Source organism: Mytilus trossulus, chromosome 5 (assembly GCF_036588685.1).
Source record: "Mytilus trossulus isolate FHL-02 chromosome 5, PNRI_Mtr1.1.1.hap1, whole genome shotgun sequence".
Lineage (NCBI taxonomy): Eukaryota > Metazoa > Mollusca > Bivalvia > Mytilida > Mytilidae > Mytilus > Mytilus trossulus.
Window position 1 is genome coordinate 3942219 of NC_086377.1, and position 23946 is coordinate 3966164.

Below are 23946 nucleotides of genomic sequence, written 5' to 3' on the forward strand. Positions count from 1 at the left end.
CACACATATTTTTTGTATCAGCTAACAAAAGGAAAAGCTTTTGAAAAAAACCACCACAAAACAGATATCAGCTCTTTTTCAAGTAACTTATTTGTGACTTGCTACACGTGATCTGTGTTGATTGGTTGTGTTATGTGTCAGTAAATGGTGATATCAAGTTATAAAATTAGTTAGTTTGCGATCAAAAATCACTTCCAGTAATACGCTATAGACTCATATTGAATAAAAATAAACACGTGCATACCGGACTTGGTATAGTATTTATCCATAAATTTGAAAGAAAATAAAATTTCGATAAAATTAAAATTAGAATAAACTTATTTTAAAAAACGTAAAATGAAGAACGGATGTAACGCACTGATATCGCATATCGTTTTGTTGAAAACTTTGTTATACTAATTCCAATGTGTAATTTGTGCTTTAGTCAGTTGCATTGTCAATTATGCATTTTTGTAATATGGGTTTTTTAAATCATATATGGTAAATCGATCGTAATAATTGTCATATTAACGATCACGTCACTTTCAGTTAATAAGACAGAACTAAATAAACATGGAATTACTAAATGCAAGGTGACTATTAGTACCAATATATCTACCAAAACATGAACATAAACTATTTAACAGTATTGATCAAAACATGGAAATCAGGTTCGAGTGATGTTCGGTTGTTCTGTTGTTCTTCAAATTAACACGTGGTTTATTGTATTTTGATGACCTTTACCTGACATGTTTTTGTTTTTTTTCAAAATGACACTTTTGAATTAAAATTAAATTTGTCCAACCGCAAAACATCATGATTAATGCAATACATCATACAGATCAAAGATTAAGTTCATGTAAAATGTAAAAAAAACATGGATGCCGTACACGTATGTTTTTCATCATGATTTTAAGTAAGGGGTATATATACCGTTACTAGTAGACCAAGCTAGGTACACTTGACCGTTGATTCACTTAGGTTTACATCAAGTCACTGGACGTTGCCATCAAAATGGGACTACCAACTCTTCTTCTTTTGTTTGTATTTGCTGTCTTACCATTCATCGAATGTACTACACCTGAATACTATGAACAACAACCATGGGGAATGGGCAGTGACCAACTCGGTAGTGGCATTTATCCTGCAGCTGGACAAGGTCAAGGCCTTAATCCAATCTATGGATCAAGCTCAGGTTTGTAGCATATTTAGTTTAATTTGGCCAATTGACCCCCATTTTCCTGTTTTATGTATTATTATAAGCCATCTGTAAAAGTCTTATAAAATCCTTGTTATGTTTGGATAGCTTTTGAGAAATTTTACTTGTCTATGATAAAGATGTGATAAGACAAGAGATAATATTTTCCCGCCAATATTTAAAAAAACTAATATTTTGAAAACAAGCACATTGACCTTTATATATTTTTTTTGCTTTTCTATTTTGGTTCCTTTACTATTCCCCTATCAATATAAACTAATTTTATGAAAAGCTTTTTATTTTCAAACTAAGTAGCAAACTTCCTTAAAGTTGATATCTGTACATGTATCTATATTATTCTGATGTTTCTTTTCGCCATTTCAAAGTAATATTTCAAAATCGACTCATACAGTTAGTGATAATCGATTCTAATGACGAACACGTTTTTTCAGGGGGAAAATGAAGTGAAGGTAACATGTTGGTGTGTATGGATATCATTCTTTTTCACGCGTTTGAAGCGAATAATTCTCAGCCAATAGTTTACTTAATTCCTATTTACTGTCACATTTGCAGTTGACAGGAGTGAACCGCCATTTTGAATTGCTAAAATCAATGAAATGTCGGCTGATGCGAATTCATAGTCAATAGATTTCGACATTGTCGCCCGATTCTGATAGTTTCATAATTTGATCATGTAAAAAATACAATTAGAACAATCTAAATAAGTTAGTCGAACAGAAACGTCAAAAAAACATGGCAAGACAAGAAAGAAAAGAAAAAGCGATTTCTACAGGACTATTCATAGAAAATTAAGGATAATCAGAACCTGAAAGTGAAAGCAGACCTTTATCCACACATAGCCTACTATGAAAACGATGATATGATCAATGCAAGCTTTACAAAGTTAACTGTTAGACTGTTTATTAAGCAATTGGTTAACTCATTTTGTAGTATTTGAAATAATATATTGCCTTATTTACAGTGTTATATATTTACAAACTTAATTTCTTTCTTGTACAGGAAGAATATGGTGTACTTGTCGTCGGCGATGTCGTTATAGTGAATGGAGTTTTAGAAACTCTTGTATACTACCATTCTTACCAAGATACTGGAACACATGTTGTAAATATTTGAGAAATTATCAAACCTCTTCTATGTATGGTGGCCTTGGAGGTTCAACATACCCTCCAACTTATCCTGGATCTACATACCCACCAACTTACCCTGGATCTATGTACCCACCAACTTACCCTGGATCTATGTACCCTCAAATGAGTTACCCTACATATCCGGGAATTGGAGGAGGTAGCATGCCACCAAAAGGAATGTAAGAACTGAAGGTAAGACATCGATGGAATAGTTTCGATGATTGATAAGTTTTAACATATCTATTTATAATGAATTTGGAAACAAGTTTTGCAACTTATATTTCTTTTCACTTTGCGGGTGCAAGTACTGCCTTGTAGCTGCATTAGTCTTTTATTTTTCGAAATCTACAAGGGTTTATTCAACTTGCAAGAGATGATTCTCACTTAACACGGGTCAGCCATTTATCGTCCCCTTCCGACAGATTGTCATTTTTCGACGATTGGTACAGATGTCATAATCTGTGCTGTCTATGGTGTATACTTGACTGGTGGTGGTTCAAATTTGTCTGAACATAAATCGTACAAAACAATAGATATAGGAAGATATAGTATGAGAAAACTCTCCATCCAAGTAACAATTCATAAAAGTAAACCAGTATAGATCAATGTACGACCTTCAACTTCTCTTTTCTAAGTCAGGAGCCTGTTGTTTATTATCTGTCGTATATCACATTCCTTGCTCGTTTATTGATATTTTCATTAAGCATGCGTTTGTATTTACGTTTGCCTTGTTTTTAAATTTAACATGTAAGGTCTAACTGTTGTTTTCTTTGCAGTATTGTTTTTCTTTGTATTGAAAAAAAAGTAAAATCACAAAAATACTGAACTCAGAGGAAAATCAATTTTGAAAGTCCATAATCACATGGCAAAATCAAAAAACAAAACGCATCAAAAACGAATGGACAAGAACTGTCATATTCCTGACTTGGTACAGACATTTTCAAATGTAGAAAATGGTGGATTAAACATGGTTCTATAGCGCTAACCCTCTCACTTTAATAACAGTCTCATCAAATTCCGCTACATTTACATGATGCGTTAAATAAACAGTCACAATTAATAAAATAGTCAAAATATGGGTACATCAGACATCATCGTATAACAATTTTAAAAGGAGCAATTTAACAGGACACAAAAACATCTACTATCTACGAACACATGGATTGATTTGAGTGTCTGACGTCAGAAAAATTATATACGTCACATAAATTTGTCGTTCAATATGCATACAAACAATTTTAAAATTTACATAGTCAATGTATGCATACAGGGTTAAAAAATCAAAAGTATGTAAAAATAAATTACAGAAACAGACCGAGATTCAAACTAGTCCAAAAGTTATACATAGAATTTATGATAATCCAAAAGTTTTAAAAGGAACAATTTAACAGGACACAAAACGTCTACTTTCTACGAACACATGGATTGATTTGAGTGTCTGACGTCAGAAAAATTATATACGTCACATAAATTTGTCGTTCAATGTGCATACAAACAATTTTAAAATTAACATAGGCAATGTACGCATACAGGGTTAAAAAATCAAAAGTATGCAAGAATAAATTACAGAAATAGACCGAGATTCAAACTAGTTCAAAAGTTTAATATACATAGAATTTATGAGAATCCAAAAATTGTTAATTCCACTACGCCATTGATTGATTTTGACGTTTGTGGTTCAACGTATATAGTAATTCATAATAGAAATATATCATGACATATGAAAGCCGTGCAATGACACCTAGTTTGTATTTGTATAAACACATCATACCAACAACAAGAGCACAACAGATGTATAAACGAAAAGAAGAAAATAAAATCGATCTCTTTTTATTTAAAGTCAACTTATTAAAAAACTATATCGATCAGTGCAAATCCAATATATTTAATGTTAACACGCAATATAAAGGCAGATTAAAAAAGATTGATCTTGAGCAATGTCAAATTATAAGAATGAAAAACATGTTAACAATTCCGCCTGTTAAATTGCAATTATGTTTAGCTATGTTTTAAAGTATCATAAGACAATTTATGTTTGTACCGATTAAACATTCTTAATAAATCTCATTATAGAGTTATTATGGTTTTTCTTATTTGAGATCTTTAAAAGCTTAAATGGAAAATGTATGCCCATTATTGTTATAAATGGTATATTTCTTATAGTAAGCTTATGTTAATATTTTCTATTGTAGAGAGAACCCAGACATAGGAAGAACAGACATATAACTGATTTATTTTTAGATTAGGCGAATTAAATAATCTGCACTTGAATTTATTGTTAATTTCTCTTTTTACTACGACATTTGGTGTAGATCAATTATTTGATGCTTTTATCCATAATATCTTAACGCTACTAATGGTATACCTATACAAAGAAGAACATGCACTTATTCACATATATCGTTAATGTGATAGGATATAAACACATATGTAATGCATTAGCTCTATTATAGCCTTTTGGATTATAGCTCTTCATCTTTTATATAAGCTTTGGATTTCAAATATTTTGGCCACGAGCATTACTGAAGAGACATGTATTGTCGAAATGCGCATCTGGTGCAAGAAAATTGGTACAGTTTATTTTATTACTACTTCTGGGTCGATGCCACTGCTGGTGTACTATTAGTCCCCGAGGGCATCACCAGCCCAGTAGCCAGTACTTCAGTAATGGCATGAAAATACGGATTTTTTGTGTTATTAAAATTTGCTGTTACAATATGATAGAAATTGTTATAAATTAAGGAATGTATCTCCCTCATGCAAAGTTCTGATTGCTTTCACAGATTTGGCTATACTTTTTGTAACTTTTGGATTATAGCTCTTTATCTTTAATGTAAGCTCTGGATTTTAAATATTTTGGCCACGAGCATCACTGAAGAGACATGTATTGTCGAAATGCGCATCTGGTGCAAGAAAATTGGTACCGTTTATTTTATTATAAGCGTTTCACCTAGGATTGATAAATTAAAGTTCACCAAGAATGTTAAGGTCACATATAGTTAAAGCTTACACAAACAAAACATTTATTTTAATCCTTTACTGCACGTTTATTAAGTAAAAGAAGAGTGTTTTTTTTTTGTTAAACTGGCCGCGTCAAAATGACCATATTTCTTGACATCAGTAAACCTGATCAAAAATAATGTGGAATAATTTAGTTATGAATTATCACTGTGAAACAAGAGTCGTCCCATGTTTAGCAAGGTATACTACCATACTACCGATTCTTCTTTTAGTTTGTTTATTTGATTGTCTCTGGGTAAATATCTATTGTTTTAGTCTCCCCAAGTACGCTTTTAGACCCGTTTGTTCATTTCCTGGTTATATTTTCATCCAATATGGGTTATTTTCCGTTTTTTATCATGTGGATGAATTTAACCCTTGGTTTAATGATTCAGATTTTAACTCTGCTTTAAAATGTCGAGAGAAACAAGCGAGAACTACGTTCTTATCTGATAAAAAAGAAGTTTGCTTGTTTATTTACATCGAAACGTCGATGACGTCAGATTGTGCAACATTTGAACTTCTAGTTGTTATTAAATGGTTGACTTGATCGGCCAAAATACTATATATCTTCTATTGCCGTGAACTGGATCACAATTGCGACACTTCAACTATAATCAAAGAAATAAAAGTGAGTATGAATGACTGACCCCTGAGATATGTTTCTTTAAGCATTTCAAACGAAGAGCTGTTGATACCATCACAGATCTTTAAATGTGACAACCAAAGAGAAGCAAACTGGACAATTTTTGAAAGCGTCATCCATTTGGTATAAAAAAATAATATTATTACGATCCACCCTTTTCTAGAACTTGGTGTATGTTAATAGTTAACATACGTTTTTAGGTGAACATTTTCTTAACCCTGTTATCATCGTTGTCAGTACACGAACTAATGTAGTACAGTTAAACTTATTTCGTAAGAAAATGTATAAATCCAAATTGAAGTACAGTTCTACAGTCGATGCCTTTTTCAAACAAAAGGTGTTCTCGTTCACCTTTTAAAGGAAGTTGAATAACAGATAAAACGTGAAGGTATACCTTAATGTCTTTACTTATATTTTGAGTGTACGTTATTAGATGCTTTTGTCAAGGCGTTGATAATCAATTTAAAATTACATTCACAAAATTCAAAACAAATATAGGTTTCAAAGTGAAAAAAAAAAAATTATTAAGACAAGCCAATCAAAGGGAGATAAATAAATATTAATTTACAGGATACACAAAATAGTCTTGAATATTCCTTTGATATGCATTACAAACAAATGTCAAGGTGTTTAACATTAACCATGATTCTGAACATATGAAAAATATTTAGTTATTTTACCTCGTATACTTTTCTAGGTATATGATTGGTTAACAACGTCCGCGTGAAGACTTTGTATATTCCATATTGGGTCAGTAGGGAGGTAGGGCTTATTTCAATACAAATATTAGTAAGTATTAGAAATACGACAAAGATACATTTTGATTATTCAACTAACTCGCGATCGAAAGTTATGTTTAATATTGTTATATGAATGTTGCTGATATTAAATTATTGCTGACATCACTTTTGATTTGTGCAGACCAATGGAAGTAGGTTCTTAAAATTGAACACTTGAACACTTTAAGGTAAGATTTGCGTACACAGGGAGATAACTCGAATTCAAATAATAAAAAAAGGAGGGACCCGCCATTTTGAATTGCTTTGATTAAACAATGTTCGACAACTACAATATTATCGAAAATAAAACAACACCCACCTCGTAATCGTCGTTTTGATGTAATTTTATCAAAATTTTAATCGTACAAGTAATGTTACGACCTTCAGTTTGTTAGTTTTCATTTATATGACGTCACGTTTAGCCATAACGACTTTGTACAAAAACAATTCATGAAGTTTCGCGGACTTTTATTTTATTTCATAAATATGCATTTTTATGCCCTAATCGTAGCAAAGGGAGCATTGTGCTATATCCTTGTATGTTTGTACGTTGATCCGAATGTACGTATCATATTGTACGTCCGTTTTTACAAAATTTGTTTCCATTCTCTATAAACTAAGTATTCCTCAACCAACTGATATAAAACTTATGCACAATGCTTTTTGCCACACAACCACAGAATAAATTTGAATGTTGATGTCGTCCCTTTTACACTTCTAGATTAATGAATGGTCGGACAGATAATCATGTGACCTTTCTCCATTCTGCTGCCCCCCCGCTTTCTCTTGTCTTCCACCATAAAACCTAAAAAGAAAAACCCTAATGTATGGGAAGCTAATTTCAATAGAAATCGGTCTAATTTCTTGTGTTTTATTGCTTGTCCCCGTCTTGTCCTTTCACAAGATAGAAGTGCTGTTTATTTTGCTTCAAGGACCCCAGTAACGTTTCCACTGACTGTTAAGCTTTCTTTTTATTGAATTTGTAAGTCTGATGCACGCCGTTTCCGAATTTTTATACAGTATAAACACAAATTATAGACACGCAAGATGGAATGAAAACGGCACATTTTTCTGAAACTTTTAATCAATTTAGTATAAAAATGTACACAATGCGCCATGTGTTTTACTAATAGAGGATGCATATATATATTCTCAGATATTTTTATTGCATAATTTTTACGAATGACAGAATGTTGAACTTGGTCTTTTCCGCAACTGCGCACACAACCCACACGTTTACATCATTTCGAAATTTATTTTATTTTTATCAATCACTTTTACAACTGACAAAGTGTTCTAATAGTAGTTTTTAATGGATGCATTAAGACACAACTCTTGTATTGTGTCGTCCTGAACATGCCTGAAGTATTTGCTACTGGACATTTTACAACCTCTAATCAAACAAACTTGCATATCAGTCAACTTTGAATCAATTTATCTAAAAAGAAGAATGGTAATATGTGTCTCTACACACGGACTCACTATAAAATCCAGGAAATTGTTAGTTTTTAGTATTTCTCCGTATATAAGAGATCATAATAAAGTAGTGACGACGCTCGGAGTATTTTATTGAGGTGGCTTTCTGAATTTTTCATTTCTATTCTCCAAGTTTTATTTTGCTTTTACCAAATGTCATAAGATTTATACGTTATGCTTTATAATGTTTCACGTTTATGTAAGAGGGGGCATAATCAGTGTCCAGTGGCCAAATTATCCATTTATTCCAAGCTCTAACATATTATTTCTTTGTGTATATAACATAACTGTGGTTGAATAGTAGACACAGTCAATTTTGATTTGACGATCGCAAATTTCCGTTTTACTGTCTCCCCTACGCGTGGACAGTACAACTGAATTTGCGAACATCAAATCGGCAATGGACGATGGGATTCCTCAACTACAGTGCCGTTACTCCTGTGAACTTTATTGCACTGATCTTAATGTATTGAAATGTGGAAGATTTTCATAATACAGGTCTACAAAACTGCATTTCTTATTTTCAATATCAACAATACAATAACGGCTGGTGATTTGTTTTCCAAGGCCATTCGTCTTTCATCATGTATAAGGAGCACGTCGTTTGTGTGTTTGGTCAAAGACCCCAAATCCGAACATCATGTGTAACAATTGGACAAATAATACCAGTAATCTTATATTTCTCCCGCAAGGCTTTCTCCCCTACTTAGTCATAAATGTTTGATCATATTTGAATAGCATTTGTTGATGACTAGATTTAAATGAATGTAATAAACACGGATGCTGTAAATAACTTTACTATAGTCAAAGCTGATGTCTTTTCATTTAATTTCTGCATACAAACAATTTACCAAACATGGGGCAATGAAGCACTTTTCATTACTTTTAATGGCAATTTGAATGCTTTTCTAAGATTTAAAATATTACAGTTTGAAGCACTGAAAGAATATAAGTGTTTTCTTGTACATGTAGTAATACACAAGTATGACCAAAGTTAAACACCTCCCCTTCCGACTGATAGTTGTGGGCATAAAAGTTAAGAGACGACATCAAAAGTTTAATGTAGGATAAAAGAACAAACGTAATTGACATAGCTTGTTCACTGACCCCCTCCCCCTTATAACTTAATTTGGGAAAATTGATTAACCGATATGGCTATATGTAAAATCGATGTCAAATTAACGAAATTTGCAGCAACTTTAACCTCCACCCCCAAACTATTTGAATTAAGTTTTTTATCCTTCATTGATCTTTTGATGTCATCCCTAAGTTAATCACTGTTTTCATTTGTTAAAATTTACTGTTTGCAATAGTGTGAATTGTTTTATATAATATGAATGTTCTTATCCCGGGCATACAAACAATGCCGTATTTGGCAAAACCTTTTCAACTTTTGATCTTCAGTGCTGTACAATTTTGTATTTTTTTCGTCACTGGTGAGTCTCGTGTGGACTAGACGCGTTTTTGGCGTATTGAATTTTAAACCTGATGCTTTTTGTTATCTATTAATCATGCTTTTCTTTGTCTAATATGTTCTGCTTTTTATTTGTATTGTAGTCCTGTAATTTTTTGTTTTCATTTCAATGTTATATTTAACTGTGCCATTAAAGTGCGAGGTTTGGCATGTCTTAAAACCAGGTTCAACCCACGACTTTTATTCCCCTTTAAAAGTGTCCTGTACCAAGTCAGGAAGATGGCCATTGTTATAATATTGTTCGTTTCTGTTTTCTCTTATTTTTGAGATAAGACGTGGCACGGTACTTGTCTATCCCATATTCATGTATTTGGTTTTGTTGTTATGTTTGTTATTCTCGTGGTGTACTGTCTGTTGCTTGGTCCGTTTCTGTGTGCTGTTGCGTTTCGGTGTTGTGTCGTTGTTCTCCTCTTATATTTAATGCGTTTCCCTCAGTTTTGGTTTGTTGCCCCGATTTTGTTTTTTGTCCATGGATTTATGAGTTTTGAACAGCGGTATACTACTGTTGCCTTTATTTTTCTCTCATTGATTATGGCCAATCCCAAAAGGTTACAAGACAAAATGATTCTTTATTTAAGGAATGACTGTAATATTTTTTTCTGTCTATGTAGAAATAACATAAAATATTTGGTGCACACTGAATAACGTGCATAGCGGGTTATTTAACACCGGCACCACATTTTGTATGTCATTTCGGTCACTTGACTAAATTATGTCTATGGGCTTATAACAAAATGACGTCAGCAAACCAGAAGACGCGTTACATCCAAAATTAAATTATAAAAAGATGCTACTAAAGATGACTTGGTTCTTTGCAGATCAACAGAAAAAATATTTTTGTGTTTTACAGAAATGACAGATAAACACATATAACGGCCATTTCCGTAAAAACGAGTTCGGGGACATACCAATTATATTAGCTCATTATAATGCAAATAGTTAGTTCCTTAAGTTCACAGTTTTTTACAATAAAGGTGGACCCGGAAAAAGGATATTTTTGGCTTTTTGTTGCCATGGCAACGGGGTTTTTTAACCCAAAAATAAAAAAAACTTGTTTTTAGGATTTTTTTTATGATATTTTTAATTAAAATGTATTATTAATGAGTGGACCACAATTATTTATACATGTTTTATTTTTATTTTATTATAGTCACTCGCAAACATTATTATTTCAGAAGAATTCAAATATAATTCCCCCTAAAAATCGTAAAAAATCGAAATTTTAAGTTTTCACCTGAAAAAAAACGGAACAGGCGATGTTCGATTTTTTTTCATTAAATGATTGGGAAGTCCTCCCTGAACAAGATAATGTATCATATTGATATAATATCACTAAGAAAAAAATCAAGGTTTCATGCAAACCTTACCTTAATATAAATATGACGAATATGGTGAATGATTGCAAATGAGACAACTGTAGTCTAAATTCAACAAATAACAAAAATTGGTCAGATAAATTCGTTACACATTGTGCTAGTAACCTTATACGATATAAACGGGTTAGTAAATTCCATATTGGGTTCAAGCGAACTCTCAACCCATATGGCATATACTGACCCCGTATATATCGTATTAGGTTACTAACACAACATGTTATTAATATTCGTGATACCAATACCACATTATATTGAAAGTTGAGTGATTGGAAGATGTATATATCTGAAAAAAAGTCGAAAGATATCAGAGAGACATTCAATAGACATACGAAGATGTGGTATGAGACAACTATCCGTCCAACTAACAATTTGTAAAATGAAACAAGTAGCCCTTGTTCTCACTAAACAGAAAGCTACCAAGGGCTAAATAAAATGACTAGTGTATAATAATTCAAACAGAAAATCAAAACATATAAGTCAAAAACAAAGTTTACATAGAATGTCAAACATTACTTTTACATGAGTGAGTTTTCGTGGAAATTTAATTTATTTCATGCATACAAAGGTGGTATATATGTATTCGGTGTCTAGCATGAAATATAAAAGTTTTAGATATGATCACCTATTGTAATATTATTACGTACTCCTTTGTACATAAAAGGTGTTTACACGTCTATTGTATTAGTTAAATTACAAACATGTTTGAAATATGATCAATAACTCTTATTAACAACCAAAAAATCACAGGGATGTTGAAATGTCATGTTTTTAATTCCCTATAAAATAAAACTTCCAACCATGGAAATGTAATGATAAGGCTATGGCAAATCTACAATAATAATAATGATAGATAAAAATGAACCAGCTAAGATATAATCTGACTTCAATGTTTTAGCATTAAAATCCCATAAAACTGCAAAGCTAAATTGAACATGTTTTTCATACTTGAATGACTAAGTTTAAAACAAATGTACAGTCTCCTTAACGTAAATGAAAATACAATATATTATGAAAATCTTCATGAATGTACTTGTAACTAAATATTGACCTCCTGTAAACTAATTTAACTAGGGCACATCGCAAGTATAAAGTAAACAATGATGAAAGAATGTTAACAGCCATGGACCCGAACGTGCTTATTATTAGGAAATAAATAATACAACAATCATGTAAAACATGTTAAAAAAGAATCAATTAACAAACAGAAAGTTCTCAAAGGTACCAGGGTTTTAATTCAATACTCTAGACGGGCGTTTCGTCTTCATAAAAAACAGATCCATGGTCATGGAAAATATGAAAATTAATAAATATCAATTTATATATTTGTCACGTGCTATACTATATCAGTGTTGATCTAGAATCTTAATTAAAAAAAAAAAAAACAATATAAGTTATTTGTTAATGACAAAAAAAGAGAATATGATTTTCAAATAAAATCTATTTAAATCTATGTAAAATACAAATCAGAACACAACAACGGACACATGCATGAAGCAAGGGTAAAACAGAGACTACAGTGATAATGTAAACAAATCTACCTTATTTACACAAGTTAAACTTAGTAAAATGTTGACTTTCAAATCTTAACAATATTATAAATGACTGTGTAATAACAATGGAAACATACAGTTCATGTTCGAATCAAGTTATGTTATATTTCAAATTAACACTGTACTTTACAATAATTTCAAATACCTTTGATTCTTTTAACCGAACATTTTTTTTTGTACATATACATATGTACATATATTGATTAACATCAAATTTGGTCAACCTCAATTCGTAAAAGTAGGTTAATCAATCAAGCTGATCAGAGATGGTTTCCATCAAAATTATTATATACAATGGCCACGTATACGCCTGTTCTCCATCAAGTTAATAAGTTTTAGGTATATATACCGTTACAAGTAGACCAATTACGATACACTTGGCCATATATTCAATCGGGTCATCAACAAGTCACTTTACGCAGCCGTCAGAATGGGACTTCCAACTCTTCTTCTTTTGTGTGCTTTTACAGTCTTACCATTTGTCCAAGGTACCACACCTGAATACTTTAGTCGCATGGGACAATCAATGGGTATTGGTGGTGACCCAGCCGGAGCAGGCATGTATCCAAATGAGGACTATACAGGCGGACAAAGTCAAGGTTATGGCTCCAGATACGGCTCAAGTTCTGGTATGTATCATTTTTTCAGTTTAATATTTTTTTTAAAATAACATTATCCGTTTCTGTGTGTGTTACATTTTAACGTTGCGTCGTTTGTTTTATTTTATTTTTGAGTGTAAATTCACATTGCGATAAGACGTGGCGAGGTACTTGTCTATCCCAAACTCATGTTTTTGGTTTTGATGTTATATTTGTCTGATGCTTGGTCCGTGTCCGTGTGTGTTACATTTAAGTGTTGTGTCGTTGTTCTCCTCTTATATTTAATGCGTTCCCTCGGTTTTAGTTTGTTACCCCCATTTTGTTTTTTGTCCATGGATTAATGAGTTTTGAACAGCGGTATACTACTGCTGCTTTTGGTTATATAATTTTGTGTCTTTGGAAAAAAAATGTTTTCATTATTACCTTTCTTAAATCAGTTTCTGTTCATTTTAGGGCGAATATGGTGTACTTGTCGTCGGAGCTGTCGGTATAGTGAATGGACTTTCAGATATACATGTACGGTGCCATTTAACCCTAGATACTACAGAACATGTTGTAAATATCTAAGAAATTATCAAACATCATCTATGTACCGTGGTTATGGAGGATCACCTTATTCTCAGTACCCTCAAAGTTATCCAGGGTCTATGTACCGTGGAACATCACCTTACCAACAAGATCCCCAAATGAGCGACCCTAGATCTATGTACGGTGGAGCTTTGCCTTACCAACAAGACCCTATATATCCCGGTATGGGACGAGGTAGACTTCCACCAAAAGGTGCTTAGATATGAAAGGTAAGAATACTTACAAAATAAGTATGTTCTTATCTGAATTGTAGGTAATTTTGATAGTTGTTCGCTGGTGCATATACTTAATAAAAACTTCAATCATGTTCTTTTATATAGAATATAATGTATACACAACTGGATTTAGAAAAAAAGTTGGCGTTGTAGGTATTTCAAATAAGAGTTATTTTAACATACACACCGGAAATGAAATGGATAATCTCACATTACTGAATATTAGCAAATAATTGCTACTTAAATTTACATTTTGTATGCACAAAGAGTAGCGTTAAAGTTCATTATATTAAGTATATTGATAATTATCTTACTTTAAAACTTGCACATGAAAGAATGTGAATTAGTAACTTAACATTGGTTTACGTTGTAAAAATTTGAAGTATAAAAATCCTAAATCATAGATCAGAACAAAACAATCATTGTAGTATGCATTACTAGTGGTTCCTTTTGACATTACGCGTGATAGCTTCCAATTATTCACCATGTGTTGGCATACCCTTCCCCCTAAAAAGTCTTCATAAAAGCAAACAATTAATAACCTTATTCATCCTAACAAAGTTGTAGACTTATGATTAAAATTGCACTCTATATATTTTATGTGTTCGATTCTCTATCTTAATAAAGAAAATCACAAGCTCTTGCTCCCAGACAAAGAAGACTGATTGGACAAACAGAACCTCAGTAACCACGTGGTCATAATTTATCAATTGTCATTCAACATTTACATTTTGCGAAACCTTTCTTTTATCGAGACACTTTGGAACCATGTCTCAGCTTTTGTGCTTAAAGTCAACGGGATATTCATCGTGACGATAATTACAGCAAAACGATCGTACAAAACAATTGACCATTTAAAGCAACATCACACAATAAAACAATTGCTAAAGCAGACTAAGTCATAATCTAATGACTATTGAAATGTGATGGTAAAATATGAATCATGAGTTAAGACCTAAGGAATGCTTTTAGCCAAAGATTTAAGCGAAAGTGTCGTGAAACACATTGACCATGCAACATTACACTTATTGTCCTAAAACAATTCTGTACAATAAAATTGATAAGATCACATTTGTGTCAAATGAACATATTCCAAAGGATTTAGAAATAGTTCAAGAGTATTTGAAACTGATTTAGGTCTTAAAGTTATTTTTTTTCTATTGTAGAGACATCTTATTATATATATATTTTTATTATTGTAGACAGAAACCAGCCATAGAATGAACAGACAGATAACGACTATATTAGTTATGATACGAATTAAATAATCTGCATTTGATATTATTTGTTTTTCTTTATTTGGACATGCTTTTATCTGGAATTTGTTTCCGCTTATTTCATCTCTCAATATTAGCTGTTGTTAACACGAATACATCGTTTATATGTGTCTCTTTGCATTGAGAATTACACATCAGTGTTCTGATATAATCGTATATGATGCTCCTTTGAAAGCACTGATAAAAGTCTATAAGGAAGTGAAGATCCCAAAAAGCACAAACTAATGGAGTGAAACATTATTTAAAGGCCTTGATGATTTTCAGTATCTATAGAGGCAAAATAGAAACCAAAGGAAGTACGTCACCTTTAAGAGGACAACTGAATATACCATAAAACAAATGCCAACATACATAAAATCAAAATATTTGATAAAAACTACCATATTCCTGACATTTATATGGTATAACTACATGCTCCTTTGAAAGCATTGATAAAAGTCCACAAGGAAATGAAGATCTTAAAAAACACAAACTTCGATTAAAGCATTATCTATAGGCCTTGATGATTTTCAGAGGTAAACAGAAACAAAAGGAAGCACGTCACCTTTTAGAAAAAAAAAACCTGAATATACAACAAAGCAAATGCCACTATTTGATAAAAACTGCCATATTCCTGACATTTATATAACATGCATAGTAAATTGTTGGTTTTATAGCTTTTAAAGAAATATATACGAGACAGAAATACAGCACAAACTCACAAAAAGAGACCTCATCACAGAGTTATGAACAAATATACAATATTATATAACAACATGCAAACCATATTCGGGAATATGTCACGTTTTGTTCTTTGCAATCAGACAACATACATTTGCAGGTGTTCGGGAATAGGTCATGTTTTGTTTTTTCAGACGGACAAAATACATTTGTAGGTGTTCGGGAATAGGTCATGTTTTGTTCTTTGCAGACGGACAAAATACATTAGTAGGTAATAAACGAAGCAGAATTAGCATCAATAACGGAAATTTAATGGGCATCTTGAATCAATAAATTTGATAAATAGAGTTTAGATAATATAATGAAGTATCATTTATTTCTGATATGGTGAATGTATACAAGCTTTTGATAGGATCATAACAGGCAATGATGTATAATTTAAATAATGTATGTTCATTAGAAAATGCCTGTACCAAGTCAGAAATATGACAGTTGTTATCCATTCGTTTGATGTGTTCGGACTTTTAATTTTGCCTTTTGATTTTGGACTTTCCTTTTTGAATTTTCCTCGGAGTTCAGTATTCTTGTGTTTTTACTTTTTTCTGTGTCCATGACTTCTATTGCATCGAGCAGAATTGTTAAACAATTGTAATTTATTCACAGTACTTTACACCATCAATTTTTCTCATTGCATCCGTAGTGAATGATTGTTACCAACTGTCTTATCCAAAAGTTTTTTCTTTGTAGACGATACGTAAATTAATAGTTTAAGTTAATTATTTCTTCAATTTAAAAATAGAGTCAGCACTGCGATTTTTTGGTTCAAGTTTATTCCATTCACGTATTTTAGAGGGAATTTACGATTCAGGAGTAAGCGAATGTCTACAAAATGGAACAATAATAACATGGCCATTTTGCAACGGGAAGTTGGTTGTACTTTGTACACAAGGAGGTACAATAGATATAGGAATATGTGGTGTGAGTGCCAATGAGACAACTCTCCAACAAAAACAACAATTAAAAATAAAATCATTATAGGTCAATGTACGGCCTACAAGATTGTATAGGTACTCTGGTGCATGCTTTTGGTTCATGTTATAAAACATCTGTAATTTTCTTCTCATTCTTCTTTCAAAAAGAGATTCCAAGCCAACCTCAGAATATTAAGTTTCAGTTTTTTGTAAATATTGGTAGACATGTTACTATTCCTGCGGCCCCTTATTGCTGATTTTCTAATTCATGTGAGTAGCCTTTTCCATAATTACCCCACACCTCCGTGGGATATTTGAAATAAAAACTGAGTATAACTTTTCTTAATTTTTTCGAGATAATTGGTATTTAAAGTTTATGTAAAACTTTTAAGTGTTTCTTTATACTTGTAATTATACTTTCAATGTGATTGTTCCATTTTGTGTCACCAATGAAATTCAAGGTATGGTGCTTAAATGTATGTTCTTACCGTTTAAGGAAAAACTAAGGCCTGGAGTCTCAATATTTGAAAACAAAACATAATTTCGGTTTTATCGGGGTTAAATGACACAATAGCCACTTAGGAAACCAAATATCCAGCTATTTAAGGTTGCGATCGATAAGAGATGTAATCTAATCTCCGTCGTTTCCATAATAATTGAATGATGTCGTCCGCAAATAGTCGACACACTGAAGTAAGCTTATCAGCAATACCATTAATATATAAGACAAAGAGAAGATGGCCCAGAACTGAAACCTAGGAAACACCAGCTGAAACATTACAGAAGGAAGAAGACGAGTTATGTTATACTACTCTCTGTTTTCTGTCGTGTAGATAGTCCTGAAACCGTTTCCGTTAATACCATAAGCTTTCATTTTACATATAAGGCCCCTATGCCAAACTTTGTCGAAAGCTATACAGAGGTCACAGAATACAACACAATTTATATCCTTTTTTCCAAGGAGTTTAATATGCAATTATATATTTCTAAGTGTTGATGGACAGTTAAATTTTTAGGGAGAAATCATGATAGATAGGCATCAATTATTTTGTTAGCTTTTAAACGATTGTTTAAGTGCTTAAACATAACTCTTTCCATAAATTTTATTGATACGTAAAAAGGAACTTTAACTAACGGACTACAAGATTGAATAAACACTACAAAATCAAGTCAAGAACAAGGAAGAACATTTGATACTTCATAGCTGTTGGTCAGTCATTTGAGCATTGTAAAAAGGACGGAAACGTTATACATCTTTATTCTCATAAACCAAAATCCATGGTACGTTGTATTGTTTCTTTTTATATATTTTGAGTATAATACTATTATGTATACATGATAAATTGATGCATATAATATTTACTGAACGAATTTCTTTTTTTTTTGTAATGTGTTTATTGGCAAAGAACTTCATATATGCAATTTAATTATAAACAAGGTATTAAATAAAACTGGAAATCAACATCAATTCTAGAAAACCTCCATTTCTTCTTACCTCTTAATTTCATGGTGTTAGTTCAATTATTTTTTAATTTGATGTAATTACATTTTTTTTCTGTTTAGTTGGTTTTTTTCATATTCATCCTATTAATTATGTTTTACATACATATTGTGCATTATAACTTACCTTAGGAAATAAATTGCAAAACTTGATAGTATGGCTAAACCTTTTCATGATTTGTAAACATGAAAACTTAGAAACTAAGCTTACTCCATGCATGCATGCATGGACGAAGGTAACTAACGTTAACTTAGTCCATGCATGCATGGACTAACACAACAGACTTAGTCCATGCATGCATGCACTAAGGCAACTAACCCTAACTTAGTCCATGCTTGCATGGACTAACACTACAGACTTAGTCCATGCATGCATGGACGAAGGCAACCAAGGCTAACTTAGTCCATGCTTGCATGGACGAAGGCAACTAAAATTTACTTTTTAAAGTTTAAAACATTTATAAACGAAAATATTTCAAAAAAATCAATTTTTTCAAAATTAAAAAAAAAAAAAAAAAATATTTAAAAAAAATTTTCTTTTAAAATTTAATTCTTATGAAAAAACATGAAAAATTTACAAAACTATTTTTTTCCAAAATGCTGAAAAAAGTTTAAATTCCATTTTTTTTTCAAAATTAAACAGAAAGAAGAAAAAAAATGGTAAATTATCACTGTGTATCATCACCACCAGATATAGGTACCCTTGCATATAGGTATAAATGCCACATGAGAATATTCACGTCTGCCAAAAGATTGGAATGTGTTCACATTTTATTTAAATGATAAAAACTCTTCACTGAACAGATCAGTTGGAGCTGAAAATTTGTTTAACATAACCTGGACAGTAGCTGCAATTAGTTCCTGAAAGTTCCTAATCATTTAGTAGTGGTAAGTGTTATTAAGTTTATTGTTATTATATCTGTAATAAACATGTTTAATCAGTTTAATTGAGGTCTGGAGCTGGCATGTCAGTTAACTGCTAGTAGTCTGCTGTTATTTATGTATTATTATCATTTTATTTATTTTCTTTTGTTACATCTTTTGACATCGGACTCAGACTTCTCTTGAACTGAATTTTAATGTGCGTATTGTTATTCTTTTACTTTTCTACATTGGCTAGAGGTATAGGGGGAGGGTTGAGATCTCATAAACATGTTTAACCCCGCCGCAATTTTGCGCCTGTCCCAAGTCAGGAGCCTCTGGCCTTTGTTAGTCTTGTATGATTTTAAATTTTAGTTTCTTGTGTATAATTCGGAGTTTAGTATGACATCCATTATCACTGTACTATTATGCATATTTTAGGGGCCAGCTGAAGGACACCTACAGGTGCGGGAATTCTCGCTACATTGAAGACCCATTGGTTGCCTTCGGCTGTTGTTTGCTCTATGGTCGGGTGGTTGTCGCTTTGACATATTCACCATTTCCTTTCTCAATTTTATTTGTTGCACTATGATTTTTGCCTTTGTCTCAATAGCAGCTAACTTTTTGTATATATTGTACATGTACATGCAAGTCGTCAAAACATCAACCCAAAAATGTAAGATCTGTAAGTTTGCTTTCGCAATTTTGTTGTTCTTCCCATGCCTGAATTCTAACCCATGTTACTGAGATATTGTGACACCAAATCTGTACAATTTTTAAACACCAGAGAAGAGCAGATGATTTAAACACTCAAAAACATGTTCATTATGTCAACTGGTTGTGTTTGGTTGCTGTCTGCCATATTAAATGGATTTCCTTTTTTTTTGTTTTTTGCTTAAATTTGTCTCTTAGCTTTCTCTTTTGAAATTAAAAGAAAACAGTTCAAAAATTAGGTGTGCTGGGCTTATTTTAATTAACCTTCATCAGAAACATACAAACAAAAATTTGACAGCAAATGATGTAGATACCATTATCTTGGGACTTAATAAGCCCATGTATAACGATCTTTCAATTAAGGCTTTTGCTTATTGTTGAAGACTTCAGGTGACCTGTACTTGCTTACATCAGTGCCCTATTATGCAGGGCTAGTAGTTGTCTCAATTGCAATCATTCCATATATCCTTGCTTTTGTATCATTTAAAGACTTCAATTCTTAAATCATTTAAGTTAACACATTTTAATTTCAACAGATATTTCCAAATAACAAATTTTGTAAACAACACTGGTAATTATTTTACAGTCAATATGTTTTTATATTTATCAAGAGTCATCATAATCATGTTCATTAAATTCTTTCCTTGTCAGACTGTTACTGATCTCAAAACCAGTGAAAATTGCAAGAAGCTTTTAGTTTCTAGTACAAAATGTATAAGCATAACCATTTTTATGATAAAAAATTTCAAAATATTTTCATTTCCTGTATCTACATGATCTAATTAATAAAGGATTTTAGTATTTTTGCAGTTAACATTAATCTGTAGCTTCTTTCTAGGGTTTAAATAAAAAATCAAGAGTGCACACGCTGAAATGTCTCGCCTTCTTTTGTAGTCCTTAAAATAAAGCTTTATTACAATTGAAACATAACCTTAACATTAACCAAAAAAAATAAAAATTGACCACTAAACTGAAAATGAGACCAAGGACAGGCAAGGTGAGATGAACCATACAAGGCACACATCTATACAGCTAATAATTCTTCCATACAACTAATATATTTCCATACACCTAATATAGTTATTATAGCGGTAGACTTATTGCATATACAAAAAATGTAGTATTAGATAAAAAGACAAAAACTCAAAAACTTAACTTTGACCACTGACCATGAAAATGAGGCCAAGGGCAGATGGCACATACCAGCTAGAAATGTACACCTAACAATCATTCTGTTATTATTTCCATACACCAAATATATTAGACCTATTGCAAATAGTATATGAAAAACAGAAAAAAAACCCACAAAAACTCAACTATAATCGCTGAACCATGGAAATGAGGTCAAGGTCAGATGACACCTGCCAGTTGGACATGTACACCTTAAAGTCCTCCATACACCAAATATACTAGACATATTGCTTTTAGTATCTGAGATATGGACTTGACAATCAATGACCACCAAAACTTAACCTTGTTCACTGATCCATGCAAGGAGGTCGAGGTCAAGTGAAAACTGTATGACAGCCATGAGGACCTTGCAAGGTACTCACATACCAACTATAGTTATCCCATTACTTATAATAAGAGAGAATTTCACTTTACAAACCAGATGCTCCGCAGGGCACAGCTTTATAGGACCACAGAGGTCGAACCATGAACAGTTGGGGCAACATTTATGCTTGATACAGCTCTGAATTTGGATTGTGATTAAATAGTTGACACAAGATAGGTTTCTGACACAGAATGAATGTGGTCTAAGAACTTACACTTAACAAACTGTTATCACAGAGATATGTATCCCCTTTTTGTAATTTTGATTATGCAATGTTGAAATTAAATAGCAATATTTTAACATGTAAGTTATGCAAATATTCATGTAATTTTGATTATGCAATGTTGAAATTAAATAGCAATATTTTAACATGTAAGTTATGCAAATATTCATGTAATTTTGATAATGCAATGTTGAAATTTAATAGCAATATTTTAGCATGTAAGTTATGCAAATATTCAAAGTCTATGAACAATGACTGAAGGTACATGGCTAAACAATCTCCATGGAATGAGATGTGCCAATGATAAATATAATACAACTGCATACCAATTACCATTGACTCATAATAAGTAGTTCCCTTAAAACGAACCTAAACACAAACATTAACTTTTAAACTATGTAAAAGTTTCAAAGTCAATGAACCATGATCAGGGGTGGGGCTATATAATCTCCATGAAAACAACACTTTCAAATGACAATAAATTTGCATACCAAATATCATTGACTTAACATTAACAGTTCATCTTAAACTGATATTATCACAAACTAATACATGTAAACTAAGCAAAAGTTTCAAAGTCAATAGACCATGACTGAGGGGGCAGGGCCAAATATTCTCCATGGAAATGAGATGTACTAATGTTTATAAAACTGAACACCAATTAACATTGGCCTACCACTAATGGTTCCCCTTGAACTGACCTTATCACAAACTAATACATATTAACTTAGCAAAATTATCAAAGTCTATAGACCATGACTAAGGAGGCGGAGTCGAAAAATCTCCATGAAAATGAGATATGCCAATGCTTATACAACTGCATACCAAATATCATTGACCTACCACTAGTGGTTCACCATAAACTGACCTAATCACAAACTAATACATTGTTGATGCTGCCGCCGCGGGGAACACCATACCTGTCTCATTTTTTTACTCCGTCAAGGCGAGAAAAAAACTTATAAATTTTAAATTGGACATTTACCTATTATGGTCAAACATCCAAAATATAAATACATGGTTAGATTCAGCCTATCATCATGATCATAGAACCCCAAGAATTCAATTTTTGATGAAATCAAATAATGTGCAATTTTAGACCCTTTAGACCTCAAGCATATCAATGTGAATCAATTTGATAACCGGGCCCAAATATTAAAAATCTAAATACACGGTTGGATTCAGCATATTAAAGAACCCCTTTTTTGTTGAAATCAAACAAAGTTTAATTTGAACCCCGATTTGGACCAACAGTCCATAATCAAAAATCTAAGTACATGTTTAGATTCAGCATCAAAGAAGTCCAAGAATTCAACTTTTGTTAAAATCAAACAAAGTTTAATTTTGGACCCTTTGTACCTTAATGTAGACCAATTTGAAAACAGGACCAAAAATTAAAAATCTAAGGGTGCTATAAACAGTTTCGTATAAAAAAACTAGGGGTAATTCCCCGACTAAAAATAGACTTGGAGGGAAGTCCCTTTTTGTCAACTAATTGGTAAAAAAGTATCATGTTTTTTTATATTTAATTGTAAAATTAAGTTAATTAGCTTCAATTAAAACAGGTTGAATGATTAAAATAATTTTTAAAAATTAGATTAAATACACATGTTTTAAGGGGAGACAAACTGTAAACATCCTGTTTTTTTGGCAGTGAAAAGTGCAAAACTTATTTGCACCCACTGTATCTCTTTTCGAAGCAGGCGAACGTATCCTGAAGCATAAATTTTTAGAAAGACCAGGTAAAAACCTATGAAATTCATACTGTTTTGAATATGAAAAATGTGCATGTATCATGTCTGCATGGGTGTGCACATGGCCTGATTTCATGTTTTTTATGCATAGATTAGGTAATGTTTTTCCCATTTTCTCTGGATAAAACTTTTTGGTACTATTAAAAGTACAATTTATTTTTATTTCATTATAAACTAGAGAAAATTCTGATTCTAATGATATCTAGTTTTATACAAGTATCTTCATTAACATTAACACCACTAAGGGTCAATAATAGATGGTCCCTCAAAATATGACGTCATAGAAAAAAACTGTTGATTGCACCCTAAATACACGGTTAGATTTGACATATATACAAGAACCCAAATAATTCATTTTTTGATGAAATCAAACAAAGTTTAATTTTGGACCCTTTGGACCCTC

At 31.9% G+C, this 23946-nt stretch overlaps 1 protein-coding gene and 1 long non-coding RNA gene across 2 annotated transcripts in view; both read left to right on the forward strand.

Moving 5' to 3' along the window:
- The first annotated feature begins 961 nt into the window (after positions 1-961).
- LOC134719317 (uncharacterized) lies at positions 962-2508 on the forward strand. Its single transcript, XM_063582326.1, has 2 exons — positions 962-1174; positions 2198-2508. Exons 1-2 carry the CDS (start codon positions 994-996, stop codon positions 2506-2508), a joined length of 492 nt encoding a protein of 163 aa, XP_063438396.1. The 5' UTR covers positions 962-993.
- A 20899-nt stretch (positions 2509-23407) lies between these two features.
- LOC134719362 (uncharacterized) overlaps positions 23408-23946 on the forward strand; it is a 34220-nt gene continuing 33681 nt past the window's right edge. The window contains exon 1 of the long non-coding RNA XR_010107563.1: positions 23408-23531. This is a non-coding gene — a long non-coding RNA (uncharacterized LOC134719362). The remainder of the gene's footprint in view (positions 23532-23946) is intronic.